This window comes from Littorina saxatilis, linkage group LG16 (assembly GCF_037325665.1).
Source record: "Littorina saxatilis isolate snail1 linkage group LG16, US_GU_Lsax_2.0, whole genome shotgun sequence".
NCBI lineage: Eukaryota > Metazoa > Mollusca > Gastropoda > Littorinimorpha > Littorinidae > Littorina > Littorina saxatilis.
This window is the reverse complement of record NC_090260.1, coordinates 45,567,603-45,595,593: the sequence shown is the minus strand read 5'-3', so window position 1 is coordinate 45,595,593 and position 27,991 is coordinate 45,567,603. Positions and strand designations below refer to the sequence as shown.

The 27,991-nt window shown below is 39.6% G+C and overlaps 1 protein-coding gene across 2 annotated transcripts; it reads left to right on the top strand.

The window, feature by feature from the left end:
* The first annotated feature begins 139 nt into the window (after positions 1-139).
* LOC138949737 (uncharacterized) lies at positions 140-27,858 on the top strand. Of its 2 annotated transcripts, none has more exons than XR_011450406.1 (3): positions 140-331; positions 24,477-25,074; positions 26,107-27,858. XR_011450406.1 is itself a non-coding variant. In XM_070321544.1 (3 exons), exons 1-2 carry the CDS (start codon positions 175-177, stop codon positions 25,047-25,049), a joined length of 1,155 nt encoding a protein of 384 aa, XP_070177645.1. In that variant the 5' UTR covers positions 140-174; the 3' UTR covers positions 25,050-25,074; positions 26,107-27,858. The 2 variants fall into 2 exon arrangements, 1 of the variants encoding a protein (XP_070177645.1); XM_070321544.1 differs by having other exon boundaries at positions 140-756.
* Positions 27,859-27,991: the final 133 nt, after the last annotated feature.

Here is a 27,991-nt window from a genome sequence, read left to right as displayed (position 1 = left end):
CTTAAAACTTGTTTCTTTGACTTAAAAATAAAGTCAGATAATGTTGTGAAGATACTATATATATAAAAAAAATATTACATGTACATGCTTTAGTTTGAGGTCGCGCAAGGTAGTGCAAGGTCGCGTGTGGTCGCGTGCAGTCGCGTAGTAGTTAGTCAGACAGCTAGTGACGTCATGATTGTGGCACCGCATGCAGGAGCAATAATTATGGCCGACAGTGATAGAAGCGCTGCCACTGCTAGTACGTATGTTTCAACGGAGATTCCATCTTCGAAGCGGCGGAGAAGATATGGTTTCACCTGTGCTGTTGCTGAGTGCAGCAACAATCATGGTAAGGGATATACCTTGCACAAGTTTCCTGACGATACCGAAACTCGGAGGCAGTGGATTAAGTTTGTGCAAACTTGCAGAGCAAATTTCGGTCCAAAGTTTGGGACTCCAAATCAGAATTCGAAAATATGCAGTTCGCATTTTAGCTCTGACTGCTATCCTGCGAAAGTGGCACTTGCAGCAAGCTTTGGAATGAAAACGAGTTCCAAACTTGTTCCAAAGTCAGTGCCTACAGTGCAGAAGCCATTGGCGGCAACAGCGGCACTTTCGACAGTGACGAAGTCAAGTAGATCTACTGTCACCTCAGTATCCAGAGCCAGGTGCACTGTGACAGACGTGACCATGGCTATCACAACGCCAATTTGTATCACCACTGTGGGCCAGAGTGTGAGCAGAGGAGTTTTTGCTAAACGGGAACGCCAAAGAGTAAGGAGAAAAATTGTGAAGTGGCACAATGTTTATCATTCATTTCTGACAAACTTACTTTCACTGTGAATTTGTTCAAATGTCACTGCATGGTTTTCATGATATCACCAGTAAATTTTTCATTCTATAGATAGTTATTCTGTTTTCATTCAATTTTTTTCTGATAACATGGGTTAAACAAAGATGTTTAGTATGAAAAAGAAAGTTCAATTTTCAGGTTCCAAATAGCCTGTATACTGGCCAGTAGCACTTAGGAAGGTTTCTCGAATCCTCCGAACAGCGCGAGCAGGAAGGGTTACTCGCAAGTCCTTTCCCAACCATCCCCATACAAATCTTGCCGGCATACAGTAGGCGGTGTAGCGGTATCGACTGCACACAGATACATGCCACATACATTAAAAACAAGATTATCATTTCCCTTTTTACATTTTGTCAAATTTTCACTAATGTTTTAACACAGACTGAGAATTGAGACGAGGGTAGTGGTGGTGTGTGTGTACATGTATAGCTATTGAGGTCTAACGAATGACGTCTCACAACGGCATGGTCGTCCTTGGCGTTCAAGAAAGCCGCCGCGATCATTGCGCAGACGACACTTCTAGACCGCCAATATTTTTTGTGCGCATCACGTGCTCCACATAAATCGGCCGGAAACGAAGCAATTAGGAAACCTGGATTCCGGAAAAATACTGGACTGATCTTCATAAAATGACACATTTTTCCAAATGATATCTCCAGACCATTCGTTCCTTCTTTTTGAAAAATGTCTTTGATGATGACTGGCGTTTAGTAAAACTTTTAGCACTGTCACACCTTTAAAGTTTTCGATCAAATTAATTTGATTGCAATTCAATCTTCGAAGAAGCTCGGACTAGGGGATTGCATTTCAGGTTGGGAGCATAATAATTAATCAATGAGTTTGGTCAATAAAAATCTTAAATTTCTAAAACTGTATTCATCTGATTCTTTATGTGTTCCTGAGATCTCTATACATGTTATATGTGGATTAAAAACAAGTTCAGAAAGTTATAAAGACTAGAGAAACAAGCACTTTTCTGTGAGGCCCTATATGATACTGCGCTGTACTGACTTGTCACTTTCTGTGGGTGGGTGAATGCGGCCAAGGTTTATGTAATTGACAAAGTTATTGCGGATTGCCTCAGTGAAAAAAATGCCGTTCGTTAAATTTCATTCGGTGAGTTCGACATATTGACTAAATAGTCAATGTATTAATTTCTCTTCACGCGACTTGTTTCAACTTTATAATTTCCCTTACTTTTGTAGGTATCATTTTAGATAATTCATGTAGATAACTGATAGCTGCCTTGCTGAACCAGCAATCCTAGTGTATTTTATGAAGATGGCAACTTTACTGTACTTGGAATGAAAATAAATCTTATTAACTGACTAAGTAATACTATTAGTATTAGTGAACGGACCCAAACATACCATGAATAAAGTCCAAACATGTATGTTTTTAATGAAGATGAATGCCTTGGCAGTTGTACTTACTTGTTTTCATCCACAATATTTCTTCCGAACTGCTGATGGTACCACCTGTAGCATGTAGAGAAAGGGAGAATGTACGTTCTGGCTCACCGATTCCGACAGACCCTAAATATTAACGCAAAATAGGCTTCTGGACTAAACTTTTACTAAAATGAAACATGCGACAAAATCAGAAAAATACTGCATAAATCCATACAAAAAAAATACAGTAAAGTAAGGTTGTTTTGAACCAATGCCGGGTCTGTCGGAATCAGTAACCCAGAACGTACATTCCCCCTTTCTCTTATACAACATTCTTAAGCTCAATACGCTCAATACTTTACTTCATATGTTCTTTCACTGTTAGAATTATATCTGATACATGCAATGTGACTGTCTAAACGAATAGTTAACTCTTTACAAGTGATTCTATTTTTACTTTTTCTTCCCGTCCTATTTGAATCCCCTTTTTTAAAAACTGCTTTTTCAGATCTTCTATATCGAGTGGCTTGTTATATTCAGCTCGTGTTTTTGTTTGAATACTTGCTTTCTTACTTTTGTAGTCATCAAAGTCTGTTTGTATCTGTTTGAATTCTTCGTCAGAAACTTTTGAATCTTCAAGTGCTTTACTGATAGACAGTTTTAGGCTAGACAATTTTGATGATGCAAGAGTGGAAATGGATTCGTGTTTTTCAAGCTTTTTCACAATTTTTTTCATTATAGCTGATGCTATAAATGATAAACCACCAACTGCTGCTGCGACACCACCTAGGATTAGAGAAACTGGAGTCCCTACTCCGGTAGCTAACAGAATTGTTCCCGTTACACCTGCAGCTGATGCAAGGATAGTAGAACCAGTGCTGGCATTAGAAAGGCTGTTGTAAGTTGTTGAGTACTTACGTCTAGCGCGAGAATATTTTTCTAATTCATCTTCTAGTTGTTTTTGTATATTACTAATGTGTGCCAGTCTGAATTGTTGACTTTCTGCTGCACTTTCATCAATATTAGGATAAAGCTTCACACTGCTAGTCATCTTTTTAATGCAAAATATAAAATATTTATCTTAATTCTCACTGGCCAGTGTTTCTGCTAAGCTTTGAAGCTGTTCATTGCTTAACACCTTATCTGTATAGTAGAAAGCAATCAAATCAAGATAAGTAAGATTAATACTTCTTATTTCTGTTAAATTATTTATATCTGCGTTAACAACAACATTTTGGTTTGACGTCTGTTTTTTTATTGTGTTAGAATCCTTTTGAACAGCAATAAATACTCTGACTTCTTCAACATTTAATGGTCTCCAGTTGAGATTTATTCCTCTCATTAGAACAGTGTTTGTGGTTTCTTCCCTTTTCCTGACAACTATATCAAATATCATAGTTGCATTCTGCCCTATTGGAAGCTTGGGTATAAAATCGACAATGGTGTCAGCGTCCTTTTCAACACTTTGTTTTCTGTGAATGAGATAGTTGTTCTTATGGAAAGGTTTAACTGCAACTTCTCCCCTGCTGTTAATCGCAGGAACAAGGCTAACAATTAGTGGTTTAGCATTGATTGACTTACGGAATGTGTCGTCTTTTCCAACAAGAGTGTATGGACTCACAAATTCAAACTTCATTTCCCAGTCAATCTTTTTTATAACAGGACTAAGTACCCATTTTTTATTCTGATGTTTCCACATGTAGTATATGTCATCGACAATTGGATCAGGTACATTAACATCACGGATTTGGCCTAGTTTGAGAAATCTTGGTTTCTTTTCATCGTCGATTTCCTTTCTCTTGTAATGACCAGTGTCTGTAAACTCGAATGCATACACTGCACCAACTTCAGCATTGCTCTCAAAGTCGATAGCGTCTGCTAAATCTTTCAACTCTATAGTTGAACATGCAACAGGATAAGCTATTGTAGGTCCACTCGACATTTTAATACTCAATATTTTATGGAACTATTTCCAATGTAATGTTAAACAAACAATCAACTGGTTGTCCACTTTGATTTTTCAGATCAATGTGTAGGAATTCATGACACCCTTCCTCCAAGTCCTTGAACTGAAGTGTCTTAAATGTTGGCACGTGCATTTTACAAAAAGAGGCATCACTCGGTGGAAGAATTCTAAGCAGATCAGAACGCTGATCATTAAACAGATTATAGGATGTGTTAAGCTCTCTCATGTGAACAAACAGTACACTGTTAACATCCATGTCAATGGGACGTGTTCCCTTGTATATTTTTGTAATTCCAAGCATATCAAGGAGTTTGGTTGGAAACTCAACGTTTACTTCTCTAGTTTTGGGCATAGTAAGAGTAGCAATGAGACTTGCATGATTTAAACTCGCTGTAATACCTACTGGAGCAAACAATTCTTTCTCTAAAGTGCAGAAGTCATAGTAACCATCTTCTACAGAATGTGTTTTACCATTAATTCTAACCCAGTTGTTAGCCTTTTTTTTACTGATATTATACCAAGTAACCTTGTACATAATTTCATGCAGTGCAACTTTCATTCCTCCATTTTGATTGTTGATAGGGTTTGCAAGTTTAACTGGCACACCAGTCTTCACATTTGTTAGTGTGATAAACATTTTTTATTCAACAACAAAAATGAGTCAGTATAAATTCAACAAAGACGTTAAATACAAAACTGGACCATATTACAATCCAAAGACTATTTCTTTCCATGAGTTGGACTTTGCTGTAACAGAAACAGAATCCATTCGCGTTAAAGTGCCTGACCCATTCCATTCTTACCTAAATCCCCCAATCAAAAATGATAGTGTTCCAAAGATGTGGAACTCTCACCCAATTCAGTTCTATCAGAATCAGTTAAACTTTGCAATATTCTGTGCAACCACAGGATGTGGAGTGTCCTATGCAGACCACATGAATAATTCAAACTTACTGACAAAGTGTGTGTACACATTTCACGTTTACTATCAGTGCAGGAGAATCTTGTCTGAACTTCAGGCACCAATGCCGCATGAAAAGAGCTGGAACCCATTCAACAATAGGATAAACATGAAAGTGTATGAGCGTCTCTGCAATGAATTCAATATAGATTTTAAGACCGACTTTAGGCAAAAGCAAGACAAAAACCATGGCATGGGAACACTATATTTATGGGGTGTCCACAGGAGGTATAATTTTGATTACTGGCCAGGTCATACATCTTTTTCTTCAAATGTGCAGGTACAGTTAGGATCAATAGAACAAGAGCACCACAATGCATGGACTACTTTTATATTAGACACCGGCAAAGGTTTCACTGGATCAGGTGTTGAAAGGATCAATGAATCTATCCGAACATATGTGTGGTGCTTGCTAGGCTCGCAGGCGCAGACACGATCAAACATAATGAGAACAAGCACAGGGTTTGGTGCACAGAAACAGTTGTTATCAAATTTAGAAGATGTTATAAACTCTGCAGTTGATCTGCCTTCCAGCATCAAAAGGTATCAAGACTCTCTCCGTTATGCAAGATCAAAAGTTGACTTTGCTGTTGGTAACGGCCTTTACATGTTACCTTCTGATCTCCAGCTGCAGATTGGAACAATAACAAATTATAACAATGAAATCATTATTGCTAGTGACACCCAGCCGCTTGGAAAGGGTGAAGAACTGAATTCAGAAATCAGAACGATGTTACAGCCATATCACAATGAACAGAAACAAAGCGTGACAAGTGAAGATCACGCTGCAGGTGAAGATCATTCTGTCACTAGGGATGATCAAGCTGTTAGTATTAGTGATGATCATGAATCGCAGAAGACTGCTCTAGTAATTGGTGGAGTGGGTGTAGGCTTACTTTTGCTTTATTCTCGTTAGCAGAACACCTGCAATTAAAACTATTAGAGTCCAGAGATGTTCAGCCATGAAACCAACAACTTTACCTGCAAAAGATAACAGCCAGCTAACAATTGAACCAATGATTCCTGGAAGTGCATCCAAAGCTTTTGCTGCTAGTTTCTTTAATAGTTCTGCAATGTGTTTGAGTTGTTTCTTTACCCATCCCGGATCAGATGGAGATGAAGGTGGAGGTGGAGGTGGAGGTGTGACAGTGCCACCTGTGAGTGTTAACACTAATGTGCTTATTGCAAATCCTAACGCAGTTAGTATACTAGCTATTGTGATTCCCTGCTCTCTGAAAAGCGTTCTAATTCTTTCAGCAAGAGTTGTGTCTTCGTAAAGGATTCTTTGAATTGTATTTTTTATTCTGCTGACCTGTGTTCTCAGTTGTTCTCTATTGTTACTTAGAACTTCTAACCTTATGGCTTTCTCCTCCTGCAAATCTTTTAAACGCTTAGAAATTCTGTTTTTTACTTCTTGTTCTAGGTTCAAATCATCAGCATCAGCAAGTTTTTGTTTCTCTTTGTTTATATCTTCATCCAGCTGACCTAGTTTTGACAGATTATTTGCTATTTCACCTCTGATGGTTTGTAGTGATTGATTAAGGGCTTCTATTTCTCTCATAGGTAATAGTTCATGTGGAGTCTTCAGTGAAGTTTCCTCAGAAAAAGAAGTCTCTATCTCTTGTATAAGTTGATCAGCCTCTTCTGCAAGTTTATTAAGATCTTGCAATGGAACAGATTCTATTTGAGTAGCAGTTGGTAGTCCTAGTTCTGCTTGTTGAAGTAAGGAAACAACATGGGAAGATGATGACCGTGTGCTAGGCACAATATCTAATTGCCTAAGTCGATTAGCAGTAAGTTTTTGTTTTAGTGAAACTTTTGATAGAAACTTAGCAGGATTAGATTTATATGTAAGTTGGACTTTTTCTCCTTTATCGCTAGTTGTATATAAATGATTTGCTTCCATTTTGAACTGGTTTGGATCTAAAACATCAGGTTCTTCTCCTAAACTTTTGTAGAAATCTCTAACTTTACCTTCCAGAAGTTCATGTCGTGCCACCTCATAATGCAGTGAATGATGGTAGGGAACCAAAGGGATTGCTTCGCTCATGTCGTCCGCTGGCTCAAATAAATCTTCAAATCCACCTTCTGCCATTTGTAACTTATTTTTTATTTTGAAAATAAAAAAAGATGGCACAATCGTTCGGTTCTGTTCTTGATCCTTACAGAAGGCTGAAAGAACCTCTCGGGGTAAAAGGAATAAGGCAAACAGTTATAGTTACAAATAATCCTTCTACTATTGATCAGAATGAAATACTTACTGTTAGGTTTCCTAATCTAGGTAAGAACGATGTTATTGTACCAGGCACTGTAAGACTATCATTCAAATTAGAATTAGAATCTGGCTCAGATGAAAATAGGACTTTGGCTTATAATGTAGGAAGAGCAATTGTGAGGAAGATTACTGTCAAACTGGAAGGGCGGGAAGTGATGTCATTGAATAATGCAGATGTATTTTTAGTTTATGCAGATAATTGGTTAACTGACAATGAAAAGAAAAACAGAGTGTTTCAAGGGATTCAGTCAGACAATGGGATAAAAGTTAGAATAGGAGCAGGAGATAAAGCTGACAATAACAAAAAAGATAACGCTGTCAATGTTGCTTTTGGAAACAAATTTTGTATTCCACTTGACTTTGAACTCATAAATTCACATCCTCCCTTCTATCAAGGAGCATTGCGTGACAGGCTGTCATACGACCTGACTTTCAATAGTTATGATCGTGTTATGCTTTCACAAGACCCGGAAGCAAAGTATAAGGTGTCTGGAATTTCTTTAGAGTTTGATGTTGTAAACCATCCTGAACTGGCTAGACTTATAGAAAATCAGTACAGTTCTAAGCTGCCTATCTATTATGAAAGAGTGTTGAATCACAGTACACTTTCAAAAAGCCAGGCTGATCCAATCTGGAACATTAACTTGAATACACCAGCTAGATCAATGAAGGGAATACTTATGTTGTTTGAGGAACCAAAAGATTCATATGAAAGGCAAATAGAAAAGTTTTACAATCCACTAATCAATAGAGTATATTGCACAATTGAAGGGCAGCCAAACCAAATATTTGCATCTGGCATGCTGCCATACCAACACTATGATGAAGCAAGAAAGTACTTTACTGGAGGAAGATTGAAAGACCCAACATCTGATCTTGTGGCTAAAGATCTACATTTACACGGTGTTGGCGTAGAAGATTTCTTGACAAATAAATATGCGTTATGGCTGGATCTCAGAACAACTGACGACAACAAACTGCATGGAAGTGGAAGGCGAATTGAAAACGGATCAGAAGGAATCACAATACAAATTGAAAAGGAAGTAGGGAGTAGTAGTAAATCAGTTAAGATCTACGTGTTTGTTGTGTCAGATGCGCAGTTAAACATCTCTGAAAGCAGATTACAGGATATTGTTTATTGAACGTGTTAAAATGAAGTATCTAGATTTTCTTCCAAAAGATCCACACTGTTCTTTGATTTGTGGGGCAACAGGTTGCGGCAAAACAAGATATGTTTTGGATTTATTACAGACTGTTTACATAAATCACTTTGAACACATAGTCATATTCTGTCCAACCATAAAGCATAACAGAACATACAAGGAGAGAAAATTCATATGGTCTGATCAAAATATATTTATTGTAAATCCTTCTGATCGTCTAAATGTTTGCTTGGAGCATTATTTCGATCTTTTTCAGAACACGCCAACACTGTTTATTATTGATGACTGTGCAGCAGAACGTGACATTGTTAGAAAGAAAAGTGCACTAGCAAAGCTTGCATTCAGTGGACGACATGCATTAATATCAGTTTGGATATTAACACAAAAATACAATGCAGTTCTGAAAGACTTTAGAGAGCAACTCAAAACAATAACATTGTTCTATTCAAAGGACCGTGACAGTTTTGAAGAGTGTCTTCGAGAAAATGATGTCATTGAAAACAAACAGGAGAGAGAAAGAATAAAGAATAATCTGAAATCTTCTAAGCACTCGAAACTGGTTTTAAAAACTGATCAACCAGTTCAGTATGTATGTTTGTAGAAATCCTTGCTAAGTTCTTGTCAAGTTCTTGTCAAGTTCTTACTAAGTTCTTGTCAAGTTCTTGTTAAGTTCCTACCTAAGTTCCTACCTAAGTTCTTGTTAAGTTCCTACCTAAGTTCTTACTCAAGTTCCTACCTAAGTTCTTGTTAAGTTCCTACCTAAGTTCTTGTTAAGTTCCTACCTAAGTTCTTACTCAAGTTTAATTACTAGATTTTTATTTTATTCTGCATCAAAATAAAATGAACTGTGATGAATTGCTGATGCAGACTGCTACAGATATTGAAATCTGTGACAGTAGGACTATACCTGATAAAAAAGAAAGATTGTATTCACTTGCTGTTTGTGGAAAAACAAAACACTACCTTGGGCAGCAGTTAACTGTGGAAGAAGTACAACATCTTTCCTCAGAAGATATAGAAAAGTATCATGGACGGTATGAATCAGTGCTTGGTTCTAAGATGGTTAGAAGTATTGGACAGACTGTTATAGGTTTGTACACAAAGATTTTTGGACATTTTACACCTCTCGACTCGGAGGAAGACTTAACACATGATCTAACTCATGACCCTGTTGTTTCCAAGTCCCTCGAATCTCTTGCCTGTGGCCTGTATTATCGATTTGGTGCTTTATTAGTACCATTTGTTGCTGGATTAATTACTTTCAAACACATTAATTTTCAGAATAAAAAAGATGACAGATCAGTTGAAGCAGACAGTGGAGCAGACGAAAATACCAGAAGTGAACACAGTGACAAAGAAACCTGGTAGAGTAGAAGCAGGAAAAAAACTAGCCGAATGGAACAGACAAAAAAAGTTAAATCAAAAGGCAAAGCAGAACATTATGTCTGAGGTTGAGCAGACACCAAACATTCCTGAAGTGACTAAGGTCACACAAACTGATCAAGAATTAAAATCTTCATTTCTATCATACAGAAAAGTAGCTGTAGCAGCTGTTGTTGGAGGAGGTGGATACTTGCTTTACAAACTTTGGCAAGGCAAATATAAAGTGTCAGAAAAACCAAAATCAGAAACACCAAAATCAGAAACACCAAAACCAACAAACAAAGCAGTACAAACAATAAAAAAGCCCACAGTAGTACCTGCAGTGGATTCATTTCATATGGAATAATTTTAATATTTTAATTTTGATAACATAAAAATGAGTTCTGAAAAGACAATAGTTAATCTAGTTTATCACGCTGCAGTGATTGGAGGCTTGAGTGTAGGTTACACAATGCTGGGTAAAAGTCTCCTCAGAATGAAACCAGCCGACTTGGGAAAGTTAGACTTCGAAGACGGTGCTAAACTAATTGGTGTTGTGACAGCTTCCTTTGCAACAAAAGACTTCCTGGTGAAGCAAGGAATTATTCCAGAAAATATAAACATGTAAGACAATAAAATGGCTAGCTTGGTTATGATGGTGGGAGGTGCGATTGTAAATGCGCTTGCATTTTCTGGCAGCAACTATTTGTTTTCTAAACTGCAAAATGGTGAAGAGAGGGAAAGGCACAACAAAGCCATGGAACAACTGGCGAAAGCACAGGATGAATACGAGAAGAAACGAATTGCGCAGTTAGACTTTATGAATGATAAACTCAGGCAGCAAGGACATGCAAACAAAACCTTTGCCAATGTTGATGCAGCCATTCAAGAATACTATCTTGTAACTGGAAAGAAAATGAAGACAAGTGCTCCTCCAAAACTGGGTGACTTTTATCAGCCTTCAGAAGAGCAGAAGGTGGGCGAGATTGTTTTCATTGTTATTGGTATGGCTGTTGTTTACTTTATTGCGCGTGCTGTCAAATCTTAATATTCTGTCATTTAAAAAACCATGAGTGATGCTTTGTTATCTAAAATATATTATTCCCCAAAAGGATACTGGAAAGGAAGAACTGCTATTGACAAGCTCAGTGACGCAGCAGGTGTTTCTCAAGATATAGCAAAGAAATGGTTGTCAAAGCAGGCAGTTTGGCAGATCTATTTACCTGCACCAAGAAAAATTACACGACCACACTTTGTTAACATTAAACCGAATGACACTCATCAAATAGACCTGCTGTATTTACCGCATGACACAGTCAGAAGGAAGAAATATAAGTATGCACTGACTGTAGTTGATGTTGCAACAAGATACAAAGATGCTGAACCGTTGACAGAGAAAAGTGCTATAGCTACAGCTGTTGCCCTGCAAGAAATTTACAGACGTGGACCACTAAAGTATCCCAGAATGATTCAGTGCGATGATGGTAAGGAGTTTAAAGGAGCTGTCAACCAGCTTCTGTTAAAACATCATGTTACAGTGAAGAGAGGTATTCCAGGAAACCACAGGTCACAGGCTATTGTTGAGAGCTTTAACAAACAGTTGGCAGAAAAACTGTTTTCATATCAGTACCATCAGGAATTTTTGGACACAGAAAGTAAATTGCGTAACACTGAATGGGTCAAAAGATTACCATCAGTACTTAGAGCAATGAATCTGGAGGTATTTAAAGCTACAGGGTTAAGACCAGTTGATGCAATCAAACAGAAAACAATACCTGTTGCTCCAAAGTCAACAACACCAGTGGCATTACTACCTTTCAATCAGAAAGTCAGATATTTATATGCACCCGGTGAAGCTGAGGGTGACAGCAGGAAGCGTGCAACGGATCCAATCTGGAGTATTGACATTCATGAAATCAAGAGAGTAGTAGAGACAAATCCACCTATATATTACTTGAGAGAACCAGCACCGCAAAGAGCCTTTGTAAAAGAGGAATTACAATTAGTTCCACGTGGTACAAATGTTAAATGATTTTTTATTTCAGATTTTATAGTGTTAACAAAAATGGAAGCAACTTTATTTTTTTAATTTATATTTTTATTTTGAGTTATAAAATCAAACTCACAGCGATGGAAGACTCTGTATTAGAATCTTTATCGACAGTATTTGACACCGTTGAATTACAAGTAACGGATCCTCAAAATGTGCAGTCCAGTGTGCAAGACGCCATTGAACAAATTCCAAACAATTTGTTGATTGAACCTCCAGTAAAAGCGCAGATAGTCAGTTTAATAAAATACAAAACAGTCAGTGATGAGGTGCTAGAAGTTCATGTTTCAACCAGACAACTAGCACTTAATTCTATGGCAGAATTGAATGGAAACTGGGCAGATGAAATGATGAAACGGTTTGAGCAAGCTGCAGAGGATGCAAAGATGAAAGGATCCGGATGGTCAGAAGGTGAAATTCTAAAAATAGAATTGAAGCTAAGTAAATTTGCCCCCATCAGAGGTAGAAGTTACATACCTTTACCTCCTGCTCTTGTCAAAAAACGTGCTGTGCTGAACATAAAGAATGATGATGACAAATGTTTTATGTGGTGTGTTCTGGCAAGACTGTACAGTGTAAAGAAAAATGCAGAAAGAGTGTCTAACTATCATGCATACAGAAATAAACTAAACTTTACTGGTATTGAATTTCCTGTCAGCATTACAAGCATTGACAAATTTGAACAGCAAAACAAACCCATCACCGTAAATGTTTACACGTGGGATGAGGAAGATGAACTGAAACCAGTCAGAATATCAAAGAACTCACCAACGATTGGTGATTGTGATACTAACCATGTTGACATGTTACTAATGACTGATGGTGTAAAATATCATTACACTTTGATTCGTACAATGAGTAGACTGATGGCGAGCACAAGCAATCACAATAGTAAACAAGACTTTTGTAGGCGATGTCTCTTGCGTATTCCATCAATTCATGCAGCACTTATACACAAGCAACATTGTAAGAGCGTTGATGATGCGGTCGTGAAGTTAACAACACCACCGCCAGACAGCAAAGTGTATTTTAAGAATGTATGCAAACTACAGAAAAGTCCTTATGTTGTTTATGCTGACTTTGAATCTATCATTGTGCCATATGAAGGACCTTTACCAAAAGACCTACCTAAAACAGTAACTCTAAGTAATCATCAAGTCTGTTCATATGCATTTATTGTTGTTAGTTCAGATGGTAAACATTCTAAACCGCAATTGTACAGAGGACCTAATGCAGCAAAGAACTTCTTACAACAAATGAACCAAGTGCGAAATGACTGCTCCAAACAACTGAATCTTTCAGACATTGTTATGAAACCTGAAGACCAAGAACAGTTTAACTCTACCACACAGTGTTGGATATGCGAACAAAGTCTAACACCAAACACAGACAATCCAATAGTAAGAGATCATGATCATGTAAGTGGGCAGTTCCGAGGAGCAGCACACAGCAAATGTAATCTACAATTAAAGTTTGATCCTAAGACTTGGAAGCTTCCAATCTTCTTCCATAACTTGCGCGGTTATGATTCACATCTGATCATGCAGGCAGTAACTGATGAATACAAAGCAAGATGCATTGCGCAGTCTTCAGAAAAGTACATGGCCTTTACTCTGAATAGTTTACACTTCTACGATTCTGCTCAACATCTGATGGGAACACTTGAGTCTTTATCTTCATCACTAACTGCTTTCCCAATCACATGTAAGTACTTTGACAGTGACTTAGTTAGAAAGGGAGTCTATCCATATGAATACATGGATTCGTGGGAGAGGTTTGATGAAGATGAGTTACCACCAAAGGATGCTTACTTCTCACGGCTGAAGGGTAAAGGTATAAGTGACGAAGACTATGAACACGCTAAGACTGCATGGAATAAATTAGGATGTAATACAATGGGTGATTATCATGATCAATATTTGTTGGCTGATGTTTGTTTACTTGCAGATATATTTGAGAATTACAGAAGAACATGTATGAAGCACTACAATCTAGATCCTTCACATTACATATCTGCACCAGGCATGAGCTGGGATGCATTTCTTAGATTTACAGGAGTAAAGATTGACTTGCTATCAGATCTACCTACACTTCAGATGATTGAAAATGGACTACGTGGAGGAATCAGTATGGCTTCACACAATTACTGCAAAGCCAACAACAAATACTTGGACGACTTTGATCCTATGAAACCTTCTAATTACATCATGTATCTAGATGCAAACAATTTGTATGGTTGGGCAATGTGTCAGACGCTTCCACTTCGGAACTTTAAGATCTATTCAGGACCATTTTCACAATGTGTTGTGCTGACAATATTAAAAGCAGGCCCAGACAGTCGAAAGGGATGGATACTAGAAGTTGACTTAGACTATCCACTATCACTTCATGATCTACATAATGATTATCCTTTAGCGGCTGAGAGGTTAAAAGTAAACCCAAGAGAACCTCCAAAGCTGGTGCCCAATCTGTTTCACAAAAAGAAGTATGTGTGTCACTACAGACTGTTACAGTTTTACATTAGACATGGATTAATTTTGAAGGCTGTTCATCGTATAATTTTATTTGATCAAGAACAGTTTATGAAACCTTACATCATGAAAAACACAGAACTGAGAACCAAAGCCGCTGATGCATCAGAGAAAGACTTTTTTAAACTGATGAACAACAGTTGCTTTGGTAAGACAATGGAAAACCCACACAAGAGAAAGGATGTTAGACTTGTTACAAGAGAAAATGAGGCCATCAAGCTGACATCCAAACCACAGTATCAAGACTTTAAATACTTTCATGAACAGCTGTATGGTATCTTAATGAAAAAACTTGTAGTCAAGCTTGACAAACCAGTATTCATAGGCTTTACTGTGCTAGAGTTGTCAAAACTGTTGATGCTTGAGTTTTTGTATGATTATTTGAAACCAAGATATCCCAAATCGAGAGTACTTTACACAGACACAGATTCATTCTTACTTGACATTCCAGCGGATGACATTTACAAAGATCTAGAAGCTGAAAGTCCTGCAGTAAAAGGAAAAGATTCTTTTTATGACACTTGCGACTACCCTAAAGAATCACCATTGCACTCAAATGTTAACAAGAAGGTTATTGGAAAGATGAAAGATGAAATGAATGGGAAGATAATTAAGGAGTATGTTGGATTGCGTGCAAAGATGTACAGTGTTGCAAGTGAGAAAGGGGTGGTTAAAAAAGCAAAGGGTGTAAGCAAACAGGTTGTAAAGTCGAGCATATCGCATGATAACTACAAGGAAGCACTGTTTCAGAAGCGAGTGTTTCACCATGACAACCCTAAGATCAGTTCCGCGCTTCATCAGATCAACACAACTATTGTAAACAAGAAATCTTTAGATGCTAATGACACAAAGCGCGTTTATTCATCACCAGAATATTCTTATGCAATTGGCCACTGGAGGACAAACGCGACTCCAAATAGTCTGAGTGTGTAATAAGAATTTTTGTCAATCGGGAAAACCCGCTATGACGGGGAAGTGTTTGTGAAAGGGGAGTAGGCTTTGTTGAGTTTCAAAGCAGCCACCAAGTACACTTGTCAAAGCTTGATTCAATAAACAAGTTTTAATATTCATGAACCACGTGATACACCAGAACCAATCGTGGTGGAACAATATTAAACAAGTCATTTGCATAAAGTGCACTCGGTGGCCGCCTGAAAAGGCAGCCTAAATATTGAAGCGTAGTGAAGCGAAGCGTTGGAACAGAGTGACCCAAGCCGCCGGTTTACCAGCAAGACCTACCGTTCACGCGTGAACGGTACTATTTTTAGAATCCTAGAATTCTTGAGAATTTCGGAGCTGGCTTGTTTCTGGTGCAGGCAAAATTGGTCATCACTGAGTTTGTGTAACACAGGAAGTTGTGAAATACGTCACCCTATGGGAGGGGGAGACGGCAAAATTGTTACCAAAAACATCGTAGATCGTATTGTGCAGGGTCAACTGCAACAAACTCAAATCGAGCCATTCATTCCTTCTTGTATTTGAGCGACTTATATACCAACATTTTTATGTCTTATTTTCAGCACAGGTGTAGGAAAAATCATATACCAAAGTCTTATTTATTTTCTAATTTAACATTTTTTTTACAAATATGACCATGGTCTTTTAAACAAACAGTGACATTAAACATTGTTATGTTAAAAAAAAGAAAAAAGAAAGAAAGCTTTTGCGCACAAATCAGAAATACAGGCCAAACCGTGAGTTTCTGTGGCAAAGCGCGACAGAGGAAATTGCACTGGTTTTATTTTTAGATCAGTGGGAAATTTTCAAGAACAGACGCTTGCATTTGGATGTGTCCAATGATAGTAGGTTTGGTTGTGATCAATCAGAATAATGTAGGCAGGGATGTCGTTAGGCGTCGGACATCGGACATATAACGATGAAAATCCCCAAATGTCCGATTCACATTGCCGCATGTCAGTCAGATGTCCTATCGTTTTAGCCTGAGCGTGGTCATTGTCCGATATGTACTCCATTCCTTCGGACAGCGCGATATTCGTTAATTTTCATTTCAAGATACAAATCTTCTAAAAGACCGAACGCTCTCGTGTTCAGCTGACACTGAAGTTGCCAGTGCCGCGTGTGGATATTTTCTTTTGTCGGGAATTCCCGAACCGTCTGGTGCAGCGCACTGATCTAAACTGACTAGTGCATGCTACAGGAGTACGGGAGACAACTCCAACTGACTAAATTTGTCGTCTGCTTTTGTTTTCGATACGAGACGATTATTTAGCTTGAACACCTGCAACGGCTTGTAATTTCCGTGGTTGTATGAGAGAAAGGGGGAATGTACGTTCTGGGTTACTGATTCCGACAGACCCGGCATTGGTTCAAAACAACCTTACTTTACTGTATTTTTTTGGTATGGATTTATGCAGTATTTTTCTGATTTTGTCGCATGTTTCATTTTAGTAAAAGTTTAGTCCAGAAGCCTATTTTGCGTTAATATTTAGGGTCTGTCGGAATCGGTGAGCCAGAACGTACATTCCCCCTTTCTCTCATGTGCGTAACACGTAAATGTCCAGACACACTGACTGGAACCCATGAGGATGCTGAGTAATGCAGTTCACACCTTCTTCCCCCATCACAGCTCCCATCTCCTCTATCTTGGTACAGCAGCGGCACACCTTGATTGTGTCCATGACCCCACAGTTCCCACACTGACACCTAATAAAAATTTTAAAAAACCACACACACAAAAGCACAGAATAAAGAGGATCAGTTTTTTGTGCATAAGATTATATTTCTTAATCTTCAATAAAATTGTGCATTTTTAAACACCTTCATTTTGCTTTGATTTGTTTGTTTATACATCTTTATACATGTGTGCTGAAAAATTGTGTGACTTATTGACATGCCGAGGCGTAAAGCCACTTCTTTAAAATAATTGCAAACAAAAAAGTGAGAAACAAGCAAACTGCACACTGTGCAAACTGCAATGACAAGGAAGCCAAGTCGACACTTTTCATGTGTCAGCCTTCTCTCATTTTTACAGAAACGACACACTACTTCCAGTAATAACTATTGTCCATTGACAAGAATTTTTGATTAGTGCTTTTGTGAACAAGAAACAATTAACAAGTGGCTCTATCCCATCTCCCCCCTTTCCCCGTCGCGATATAACCTTGAATGGTTGAAAACGACGTTAAACACCAAATAAAGAAAGAAAGATTGACAAGAATAAATGTGATTAAGAATAAAATCCTGAGTTCATTATTTTTGGCACAAACTGGGCAACAGAGCCCAGCCGCATTTTTACGTGTATAGATGATTTAGATCTGCTCATTTATCTGCTCATCAACTGTTAGTGAAAGATTGACAAAATGAAAAGCTATTCCTTACAATTGCAACTGTCGTCGCTATTTCCAGATGATCGAAAAAAATGATTTGCACAACAAAGAACAATTTACAGAATCGTGCGGTGTGATGTATACCAATGCGTTGACAACAGACGACTACGATCAACCTCTTCTGCTGGTCTTTCGTCTTCATCACTCGAACCTTGCGGTTCAAACTGGTATGGCTCTATGCCTATTGCTCCAGAATACTGCAGTTCAGTCGTTTCTAAATCCGATTCAAAGTCACTGCTTTCGCACGAAAGCTCCAATTCGGACTCTTCGTTCGCGTTCGCCATCAAAATTCATTGTTTATTCCCGGAAGACATGCACCAACTATGACGTCACTGGCAGGGGAGAGAAGCAGTATCAAAATTACGGGCACGGTTGGCCTACTGGTAAGGCGTCCGCCCCGTGATCGGGACGTCGTGGGTTCGAACCCCAGCCGGGTCATATCTCAGACTTTAAAATTGGCAATCTAGTGGCTGCTCCGCCTGGCGTCTGGCATTATGGGGTTAGTGCTAGGACTGTGCTGCGACTTCTGTCTTGTGTGTGGCGCACGTTATATGTCAAAGCAGCACCGCCCTGATATGGCCCTTCGTGGTCGGCTGGGCGTTAGGCAAACAAACAAAAATCCATTTTTGAAGCCCAATTTGAAGCATGAAACACAGACAAACATAAATGAAAAGTGATTACAGTGTTCAGAAATGTGTTAGATACCTTCTTCTTCTTCTTCTTCTACGTTCCCGGTGTTAGATACCAAGTTAAGTTATCCCTCTTCTCCACTTTTAAAAGAAACACACCTTTTGTCGCGCAAAATCTTGAACTGTGATGCTTTCACTACCCCCACCCCCTAACCGAACCGGCACAGTTGGCCTAGTGGTACGGCGTCCGCCCCGTAATCGGGAGGTCGTTGGTTCGAACCCCGGCCGGGTCATACCTAAGACCTTAAAATTGGCAATCTAGTGGCTGCTCCGCCTGGCGTCTGGCATTATGGGGTTAGTGCTAGGACTGGTTGGTCCGGTGTCAGAATAATGTGACTGGGTGAGACATGAAGCCTGTGCTGCGACTTCTGTCTTGTGTGTGGCGCACGTTAAATGTCAAAGCAGCTGATATGGCCCTTCGTGGTCGGCTGGGCGTTAAGCAAACAAACAAACAAACAAACAAACCCCCTGACCATTTTTCAGAAAAGCAAGGTAGTCAGATGACAAAAACTTAAGAAAGAGAAATAGGGAAGCAAAATAAAATTAGAACATCCAACATTACGTAGTGATTTAACTGGTGAATTCAGAAAAAAACACTTATTTTACTCATTTTTAAAGCTTGGAAGAAAGAAACAAAATTGAAAGTGGTTACAATGTTCATAAATAGTGTTAGATACCAAGTTGAGTTATCCCTCTTCATCACAGTTAAAAGAAACACACCCCTTGTCATGCAAAATCTTGAACTGTGATGCTTTTACTACCACAACCCCCTACCCATTTGACAAAAAAGAGTGCATATATATATATTTATATATATATATATATATATATATATGAGGCTGTGCCAAAAGGTGCTCTGGGAGACCCCTGTCAAATTTGCACATTGATATTTTGTTTTGTAATCATACATTTTTCCTGATTTAGCCTCACTTAGCTTAAAAGTATATCAAAGATACAACATGCACAACATTAAGGTGCATGTTGGCCTTTGAAAGGGTTAAAATACAAAATAATTACAAGATCCAGGTCCGAATGTTGATCCGGAAGTGGGGACATTTTAGGGGACCCACAAACAACGATTTTTTGTTTTTTATCTTTCAAGTTGAGAGTCATTTTTTTGTAGATGGGTGAAAGAGGAGAGATTCAGCTTTTTAATCAATGTAAAAAGCAGAACAAAATTCTTCCCGAAATGTGTGAAAAACGGTTTTTTTAAAAGCTGTTACGATCGTAACCTATCATGTCAGATGTCACACCAGCAGAAAAGGTTGACGGCAGTGATTTGCTCCAGAAATCTCTCTAGAAGAACACAGAAACAAGTGCTGCAATCTTAGTTTGACGTTTAGCAACGGTGAAAACAGCACTGATTGTTGTATATATTTTATATCAGGCATGTTTTTTACGGAGTAACTTCGTCATGTCAGAGTGTTTCGATCGAACATTTAATAATTCTGGCCGCGATTTTACTTCTACCGGATGTTTGTCGCATCGCAGTAAAAAGACATTCCTTCCCACAATGCCTTTCGCGCACTTTTCCCTCCAAGATGGCGTCGATAACACGCAGCGGTAAGTATCAGTTCCATGTCAGCTTTTTCTTGTAAGTTGCGGTCAACAGAAAGTTCAACCCGAAAAACAAAAAATACTGAGTGAAAGTTCGAAACCTAAAATAACCTTTGGAACCGTGTTAAACAGTTTACACGGCTATCATATGCAGGAAACAAACTCAAAAATAACAAAGACTGCCTCAAAAGTGTTAAGTCAGGCGTCGATCGAAACTCCTGACACAGATATCAAACTGTCAACCGAAACTTTGACACGGCTTCGCTCGTGTCATGTGGGAACGTTTGGCTCTGGCCTTCATCAGTCAGCACGATATGAGCTAAAAACGGATCAAAATGTCCCTTTCTTTCCACAAACGGGCTAAGTTTGCGATTCCCACCATTACTCTGGCAAAACTGCTAAATTTACATTTACTGTCGGATGCAACACATGACATCATCATTTGTGTCCATTCTAAAAATATGTTACCTCCGACAGATGAATGGTATGGCTGGCAATCTTTTCTCCAGGCATGATCAATGTTATTGTTTCTGACAGCAATGAAAGGACTTCACCAAATGAATAAACTTGGTTTTTGATCAAAACTGTGCTTTGCTGTTCTTGAATTCAAACTGCTAGTAATTGCTATTTGTCGGATGCAACACATGACATCATCATTGCACTATATTGTGTTCAGTTTCTATCAGCAATCAGTACATTTTAGTTTAAACACCTGCTACATGGTTATATAAATGATACAAGTAAAAATTTGCTCAAATGATATAGGTTTACAACTAATTTTACTTGTCTTTCATGTCCATTGTTACATCCGACAGATTCCCAAAAATTACGATTACACATCATTTTCTCAAAGTCGCTTTACTGAGTTATCTTTTTAAGACTGGAATTGTATGTCCAAATGACTATTCTTTCACATTGTGTAAGTGTTGAAATGATACTGTTACTTTTATTTTCTTATAAAATGTCCCCCTCTGACAGAGCACCTTTTGGCACAGCCTCATATTCTCTTCCACTTAGTAAAGTAAGATAATGAGATGATCACAAACTGAAAAAGAGAATTAGGAAACAACATAGAACATAAAACATAGTGATTTTACTGGTGAATTCAGAAATAACACGTATATAAACCCATTTTGGAAGAGAAAAAAAATGAACCGACCATGGCAAGGCTCGAACCGGCGACCTCATGGTATCTAGCGCACTTCACTAACGACTGAGCTAAGTAGACAAGCTGACTGTTGTGTGAAAAATAGGAAAGTCTATTTTGTGGTATACTCTATCCCGTGTTTGCAGGTTCTAGCTATTGTTTTAAATTGAACTAATTAAACTGTCGATATTTTACAACTTCTGGCGTTTCCGAATGTTTATTTCATTATTTGGCATATGGATATGGCTCATGCGTGGATTACCTGTTACGACACACAAAGCGTTCTATATCCGATAAGGGAGGCTATCCCCAACGTAGTTGCAGAAGTAACCTACAGCCTTAAGTACCCATCTCAGGGGTGTTGCTAGACATTTTCATGTTGGGACATTTGGCCGAAACTGTCAGAAAGCTTTAGGACATCTTGGAAAATGTTCGGCTATTATTTTTGGCTCATACAAAGTCACCGCAACCTGGGGTCCAGGGTCCCCCTGAAGCTGAAGATTTTTAGCTATTTTATAAACAATTTGTGGCTTATTAATCCGCCCCTGGATTATATTTTGCTTACTGCAACTGAAACAATCAGCTTTGCTGATTTAACTACATCAGACACCAGTTCTCTGAAACTTTTTCAAACCTTTAACTTTAATTTTTTTAAAGTAAAACTCTTCCAATCTTGTGCTAATCTTAACAAGCCTTGGGAAACAAGACTGGTAAAACACAAATAAAAGACCGTGTAGGGTGAGCCATTTTGCTTGGAAACCATGATTTGGAGGACGCTTTTCATTCTCTGGCTCAGCAGATTTCGATTTGCGGTGACTATCGTCTGCTGTCGCCTGCTTCGATCGACTCAACAACACTACAACACTGACACTGTCCACATTCGCAGTGTTCCTGTCATTTTGTCCGGAATCACTTACCTTGGCAAAGGGTAGCAAACCTTGGCCATGATGTTCAAATCCAAATCGAAAGTACTGACTGACTGATAAACTATCGCGAACCGGCCAACGCAAACGCTGAGAGTGTGGTTTCACTCTGGCATCTATATTTGTTGGCAATGGCTTCCGTTCAAAACATTGATGTTTCGTTTTTGGTATTCGCGAAGGAAATATAAACGTCAGTCAGTTGACTAAGTACATCGGCAGCAGTTTTAGCAATGAAAGCCTGACGAATACAAAAAACTGGACAAATTTTGGCCGATTTAGGCGAATACTCTTCGAACATTTGTCCGATAGGGACATGAAAGTTTCGGCCAAAGTAAAAAAAAATCGGCGATTGGCCGAAGGGCCGACCCAAACGACACCCCTGCATCTCATCCGACCTCTTTACATTTTCTTCAAAATGTGGGTAGGGGGACTTGGAGAAAAGGTGTAGAGAGAAGCCTCAGCATTGCTGTAGTAATCCTGGCTGGAAACTCCATATTGGAACCCCTTTTTTTTACACACAAATCTGAGACAATCTGGCTTTAAAAAGGAGGGTGTCTTAAGGCAAAGACAGACACACAACACAAAGCTATGTTTTCGACAAAAACACCATTTCAAAACGTCGGGGAAACACATGTTTTTACAGAGGGGATGTCACACGTGAAACACACAGATGAAGTGCGGTGCGTGTTTTCACAGAAATATCGGTCAGTGTCAGCTTGACCCGTCCAGCTACCGCGCTGTGTTTGGGTTTGTAAACAACACGGCTGGCAGCGCCCACTGATATTATATTGCCTCTCTTCAATCGTGACAGGCTCCATAGACTCTAGTTAGGATTCATGGGTCCCATACTACCCTGAATCGGTACCACATCTGCGTCGGCCATTTTTTCTATCTCCGTGGTGCCGGAAACCGAGTCACGTGAGTTGATCGTCCGCGTTCATTGGCTGACTACCAAAACGTGTTTTCAGATTTTAGAGCATGCTCTAAAACCCAAAACACGATGTTAAAACACGAAACAGTGATTTCTGAAACGCGTTTTGGGGATGTCACATGGGAAACACACTGTTTTGTGTTTGTTTTGAAAGAAAACACTGTTTTGTGTTGTGCGTCTGACATGGCCTTTAGTAATAAAATGAAGGTAACGTTAGGCCTACAAAAAAAAAAGTGTGGTTACGGTAACCCGACCTACCCTATTTTTAGGGGCCAACCCTATAATTTTTTATTACATTTGTCAAAAACAAAAACAAACAAGAGGCGAAGCCTTCAAGGCTCACGTAAGAAATAGACAAACAGTAACACAAACTCAATCACTCCGTCACACATACACACACACACACACAGTAAGCATAGGTGACACTGTGCAAGAAAGCGAGACACTAGATCTAGATCTGTCTGTCTGCATGTAGCCTACTTACAGGGACACGACTAAGAGTAATACCGAATATTCTGGACTCGCAACGAAATATACAAACAAATGACAATGAACAACGCTTCGACCTAATGGTCTTCAACAGGTTAAAAAAAAAATGAAAACAACAATACAAATATCAAAACGACTTATCAGAGAAGATGATGTCCTCCAAGCGCAAAAGAAGGGGGAAAGGGAGATAAATCAAAAAGAAAAATGAGCAATGAAAAATGAAACCAAAACGAAACAAACCAGAATAATAACGCTTGAAGGGCCTGAAGTTGAAAGAAAGAGAGAGAGAGTCAACAATCTACGACACGACTGCCAACTAGTCTCGGCCCGCTCAAAAAACAATGACCGAGACTTTCAGTAATTCCTTCGCGTGACGTCTAACCCTCTTACGCCATAATGTGACGTCTTCAAATGACGAAATGTTAAAGTTTCTACCACAGACATACACACGCACGCACATACGCACGCACGCACAGACAGACAAAGTTACGATCGCATAGGCTACACTTACGTGAGCCAAAAAACGAGTGCAGAAAACGCAATGAAAGCGAAAGCGCTCGAGTCGCACACTTATTTCCCTGTCAAGTAAATACAAAAAAAAGTGATTGCCTACCTTCCTACCCTATTTTGTTTGGCTATGTTACCTTAACCACACCTATTTATTTATTTGTTTGCCTTATGAACAGAACATGTAAGAACAGCTGGTCTGTAAAGAGGAAGAACAAGGGGTTCTCCTGTGTCAGGTTCCTATGCAACTTTGCAAGATCATCTGTTTGAAATTAATGTTTGAAGGAGAGAAATTCTGTCTCGGTTGGTGCCAGCACATTGTTTAAATGAACCATGACTGTGATTGTTGCAGCTGTCAGTGGACAGAAGCCAATCAAGAGAGACAGTGAGCGTCTGTGACAGGATGGAGACAGAGCAACACTCACACGAGACAGAGTTCAAGATAGAGATTGACGTAGCTGAAGAACCGCCATTGGCATGGTGCATGACACAGCAACAACCGCAGTCAGTGGAAAGAAGCCAAGCCAGACAGACAGTGAGCGGCTGTGACAGGATGGAGGAAGAAGAGCGAACAGTGAAGATAGAGGTCGAGACAGAAAGAGATACACAAGAACCACCCCTAGGGAGACAATCAGTGTCACAGTGCATGGCACAGCAACATTCACAAAAGACAGAGGTCAAGACAGAAAGAGATACACAAGAACCACCGCTAGGGAGACAATCAGTGTCACAGTGCATGGCACAGCAACATTCACAAAAGACAGAGGTGAAGACAGAGGTCAAGACAGAAAGAGATACACAAGAACCACCACTAGGGAGACAATCAGTGTCACAGTGCATGGCACAGCAACATTCACAAAAGACAGAGGTCAAGATAGAGGTCAAGATAGAGATCGACGTGGCAGAAGAACCACCATTGGCATGATATATGACACAGCAACATTTACACGGTGAGTGTTTAGATGATGGTTAGATTTTACAGCTGCATGTATTCATAAAGATCAAAGTGCATCATTTGAATCTAGATGATCACTGGTGTCAGTTTGCTAGTCATATAACCACACACGTCAAACTTGGAACTAGCTGATGATGCAGAAGGGGTCTAATTCAAAACAGAACGCAGTTTACTGTAGTCTCACGTAGGACACTAGATTGAGTGCTGTCTCTTTTTTAGCCAGGAATTTCAACCGGGCTCATTTCTGTAATCAGGAAAAGTACCCACAGGAAGTGCACTTTCAGGAAAACTGCCCACTAGTGACTATATCATATGTTTAAATAAGATCACTTCTGAACTGATGAAAGTTTTTGTCACTGTATGAATACCTATAGAGAGTCATGAAACCACCCATGCCCTCTGTTCACCACACAGAGTCAGTGTGTGTGGGGGTGGGAAGAGGGGGCACATTGTTAAAAATGTATGCAAGGATGATACCCGAAAGTGTGATTGATGCAAGGGAGAAGAACTCAAGAAGGGAAAGGGGATGGAAGAGCAAGAAAAGGGAGTGGGGAACATATGGAGCACAACTTTGGAGACTAAAACTCTGTTTCAATTTCAAATATTCTCTCTACATAGTTGAAGTTCAAAGTACTTTCTTTTTACTGGTAGCATGGTGTCTGCTGATAAAGTACAACTTTCGTACACTGACTTGGCTAACATTGCCCCTCACGTGACAAAGTAAGCAAAAAGTATTTAACCTTCACCGTGCCTTCTGGGTCAAAGTAAAGTGGCGGCTTCTCTGAAACTATTTGTAGTTTTTGATTGAGACTTTATTTCTTTATTTCTTTATTTGGTGTTTAACGTCGTTTTCAACCGTTCAAGGTTATATCGCGACGGGGAAAGGGGGGAGATGGGATAGAGCCACTTGTTAATTGTTTCTTGTTCACAAAAGCACTAATCAAAAAATTGCTCCAACAACAGTTGCTTGGTTCTGTCAAGTTGCTCACTACATGTACTACTGCTGTGTTTGTTTTGTGTGTTGCAGTGTCCGTCATGGCAGACTTCACAACAGAGAGCACAGCAAGTATCAAGAAGGAACAGACGACAAAAACTCAGGCTGAATTCTTTGACCAGTGTTCTACATCACAAGAGTCAGTGAAACATTCCAACAGACAAGGGAGTGAACACATCAAGTCTGAGTCAAGAGATGCAGAAGACACAACAGTTGTGACGGGGGACACACAGTTCATTCCAACACACCGAGATGAAGGAGCCGGTGCTGAATCAAGCGCAATGGCAAGAGACGACACTGCACCGCTGACAAGGTCACCTTGCAACAGTCAAAGTCCTTCATCCCAAGATGGCGTATCTTCAGAGGAAAGCAGCACTGGATTGGATCACCTCAAGAGGACACAAAACACAGAAAGGAAATTTCTGCACACAGTGTAATGCTTCTTTCAGAAGGCTTCATGATTTGAAGCAGCACAGACTATCTCGTGTGTTGAAAGCTCACTGAGTTGGTCACCTAGCTGGCACAGACTATCTCGTGTGTTGAAATCTCACTGAGTTGGTCACCTAGCTGGCACAGACTATCTCGTGTGTTGAAATTTCACTGAGTTGGTCACCTAGCTGGCACAGACTATCTTGTGTGTTGAAATCTCACTCAGTTGGTCATCTGGGCACAGACTATCTTGTGTGTTGAAATCTCACTTAGTTGGTCACCTAGCTGGCACAGACTATCTCGTGTGTTGAAATTTCACTGAGTTGGTCATCTGGACACAGACTACACCCGTATCTCGTGTGTTGAAATCTCACTCAGTTTGTCATCTGGGCACAGATTATCTTGTGTGTTAAAAGCTCACCCAGTTGGTCTTCTGGGCACAGACTATCTCGTGTGTTGAAATCTCACTCAGTTGGTCATCTGGGCACAGACTATCTTGTGTGTTGAAAGCTCACACAGTTTGTCACCTGGGCACAGGCTTTTGTAACCGGAGCCCTAGAGGGTCCGTATCCTCATTTAAGTTTGCAGGGGGAGGCTGAAGATTGCCGAGGAGAGCAACTACTCTTTACTCTGGCCCTATGTAATGTTGCACAATCAGTTAGTCTAAACCTGTATCATGGGTGAAACTTTTCCGCCTCAGGGTGGAAATCCGCCAAATGAAATTGGTCAAATAAGGAATTCCTTATTTTGAAAATCTGTAAAAAAAATTAAAAAAAATAAAAAAAATCTCGCAGGTGATCCGATCCGTATTTCCCCAAACACAGTGACCGGACATCGCCGAGTCTTTGTTTCACTGGGCGCGCGAATTATCGGACTACAGCTTGGCATTTGTTACCATTGTTTAATGTGCAAAATTGTGTTTGAGATACCAGGAAAGGCCTACTTTTACCCTTAAAAGCCTGATTTTTCGTTTTCTTCCGGGGGGCTTTGCCCCCCTGGGCCCTCTGGCAGGGTGTTGCCCTTGCACCCCACCAGGGCCTGGGCGGCCTCTGGACCCCGGCCTCATTTTTCTTATTTTCATTTCTGATCAGTTTCACCCATGCTGTATGCCTCGTGTTGTGTTCAAATCCATGTGCCTACATTACTGGCTGACCTACGGTGTTCAGAAGAAACAGATAGAAGTGACAGAGAGTACGATTTGTTTTGCAGCATGGAGGAAAGAGATAAAGTGAGAGTGAAAGGGAGCGTGCACGCTTTTCAGCACAACCACTACTAACGTGACTTGCAGAGCTAGCCCCTTTTATACTATCAGTGACCGCTGCAGGCTGGCAGCAAGGAGGGGGGGGGGGGGGTAACACTGAAGAGGGCAGGTGGGGTTGACTAGAAGGAAGGTGGGGTGTTCGAGTCCCTGCAACTCTGGGCTAGTAGGGCCCTCCCGCTTCACGTTTTAGTGTGTTGAAAGTTTACTCAGTTGGTCACCTAATACAGA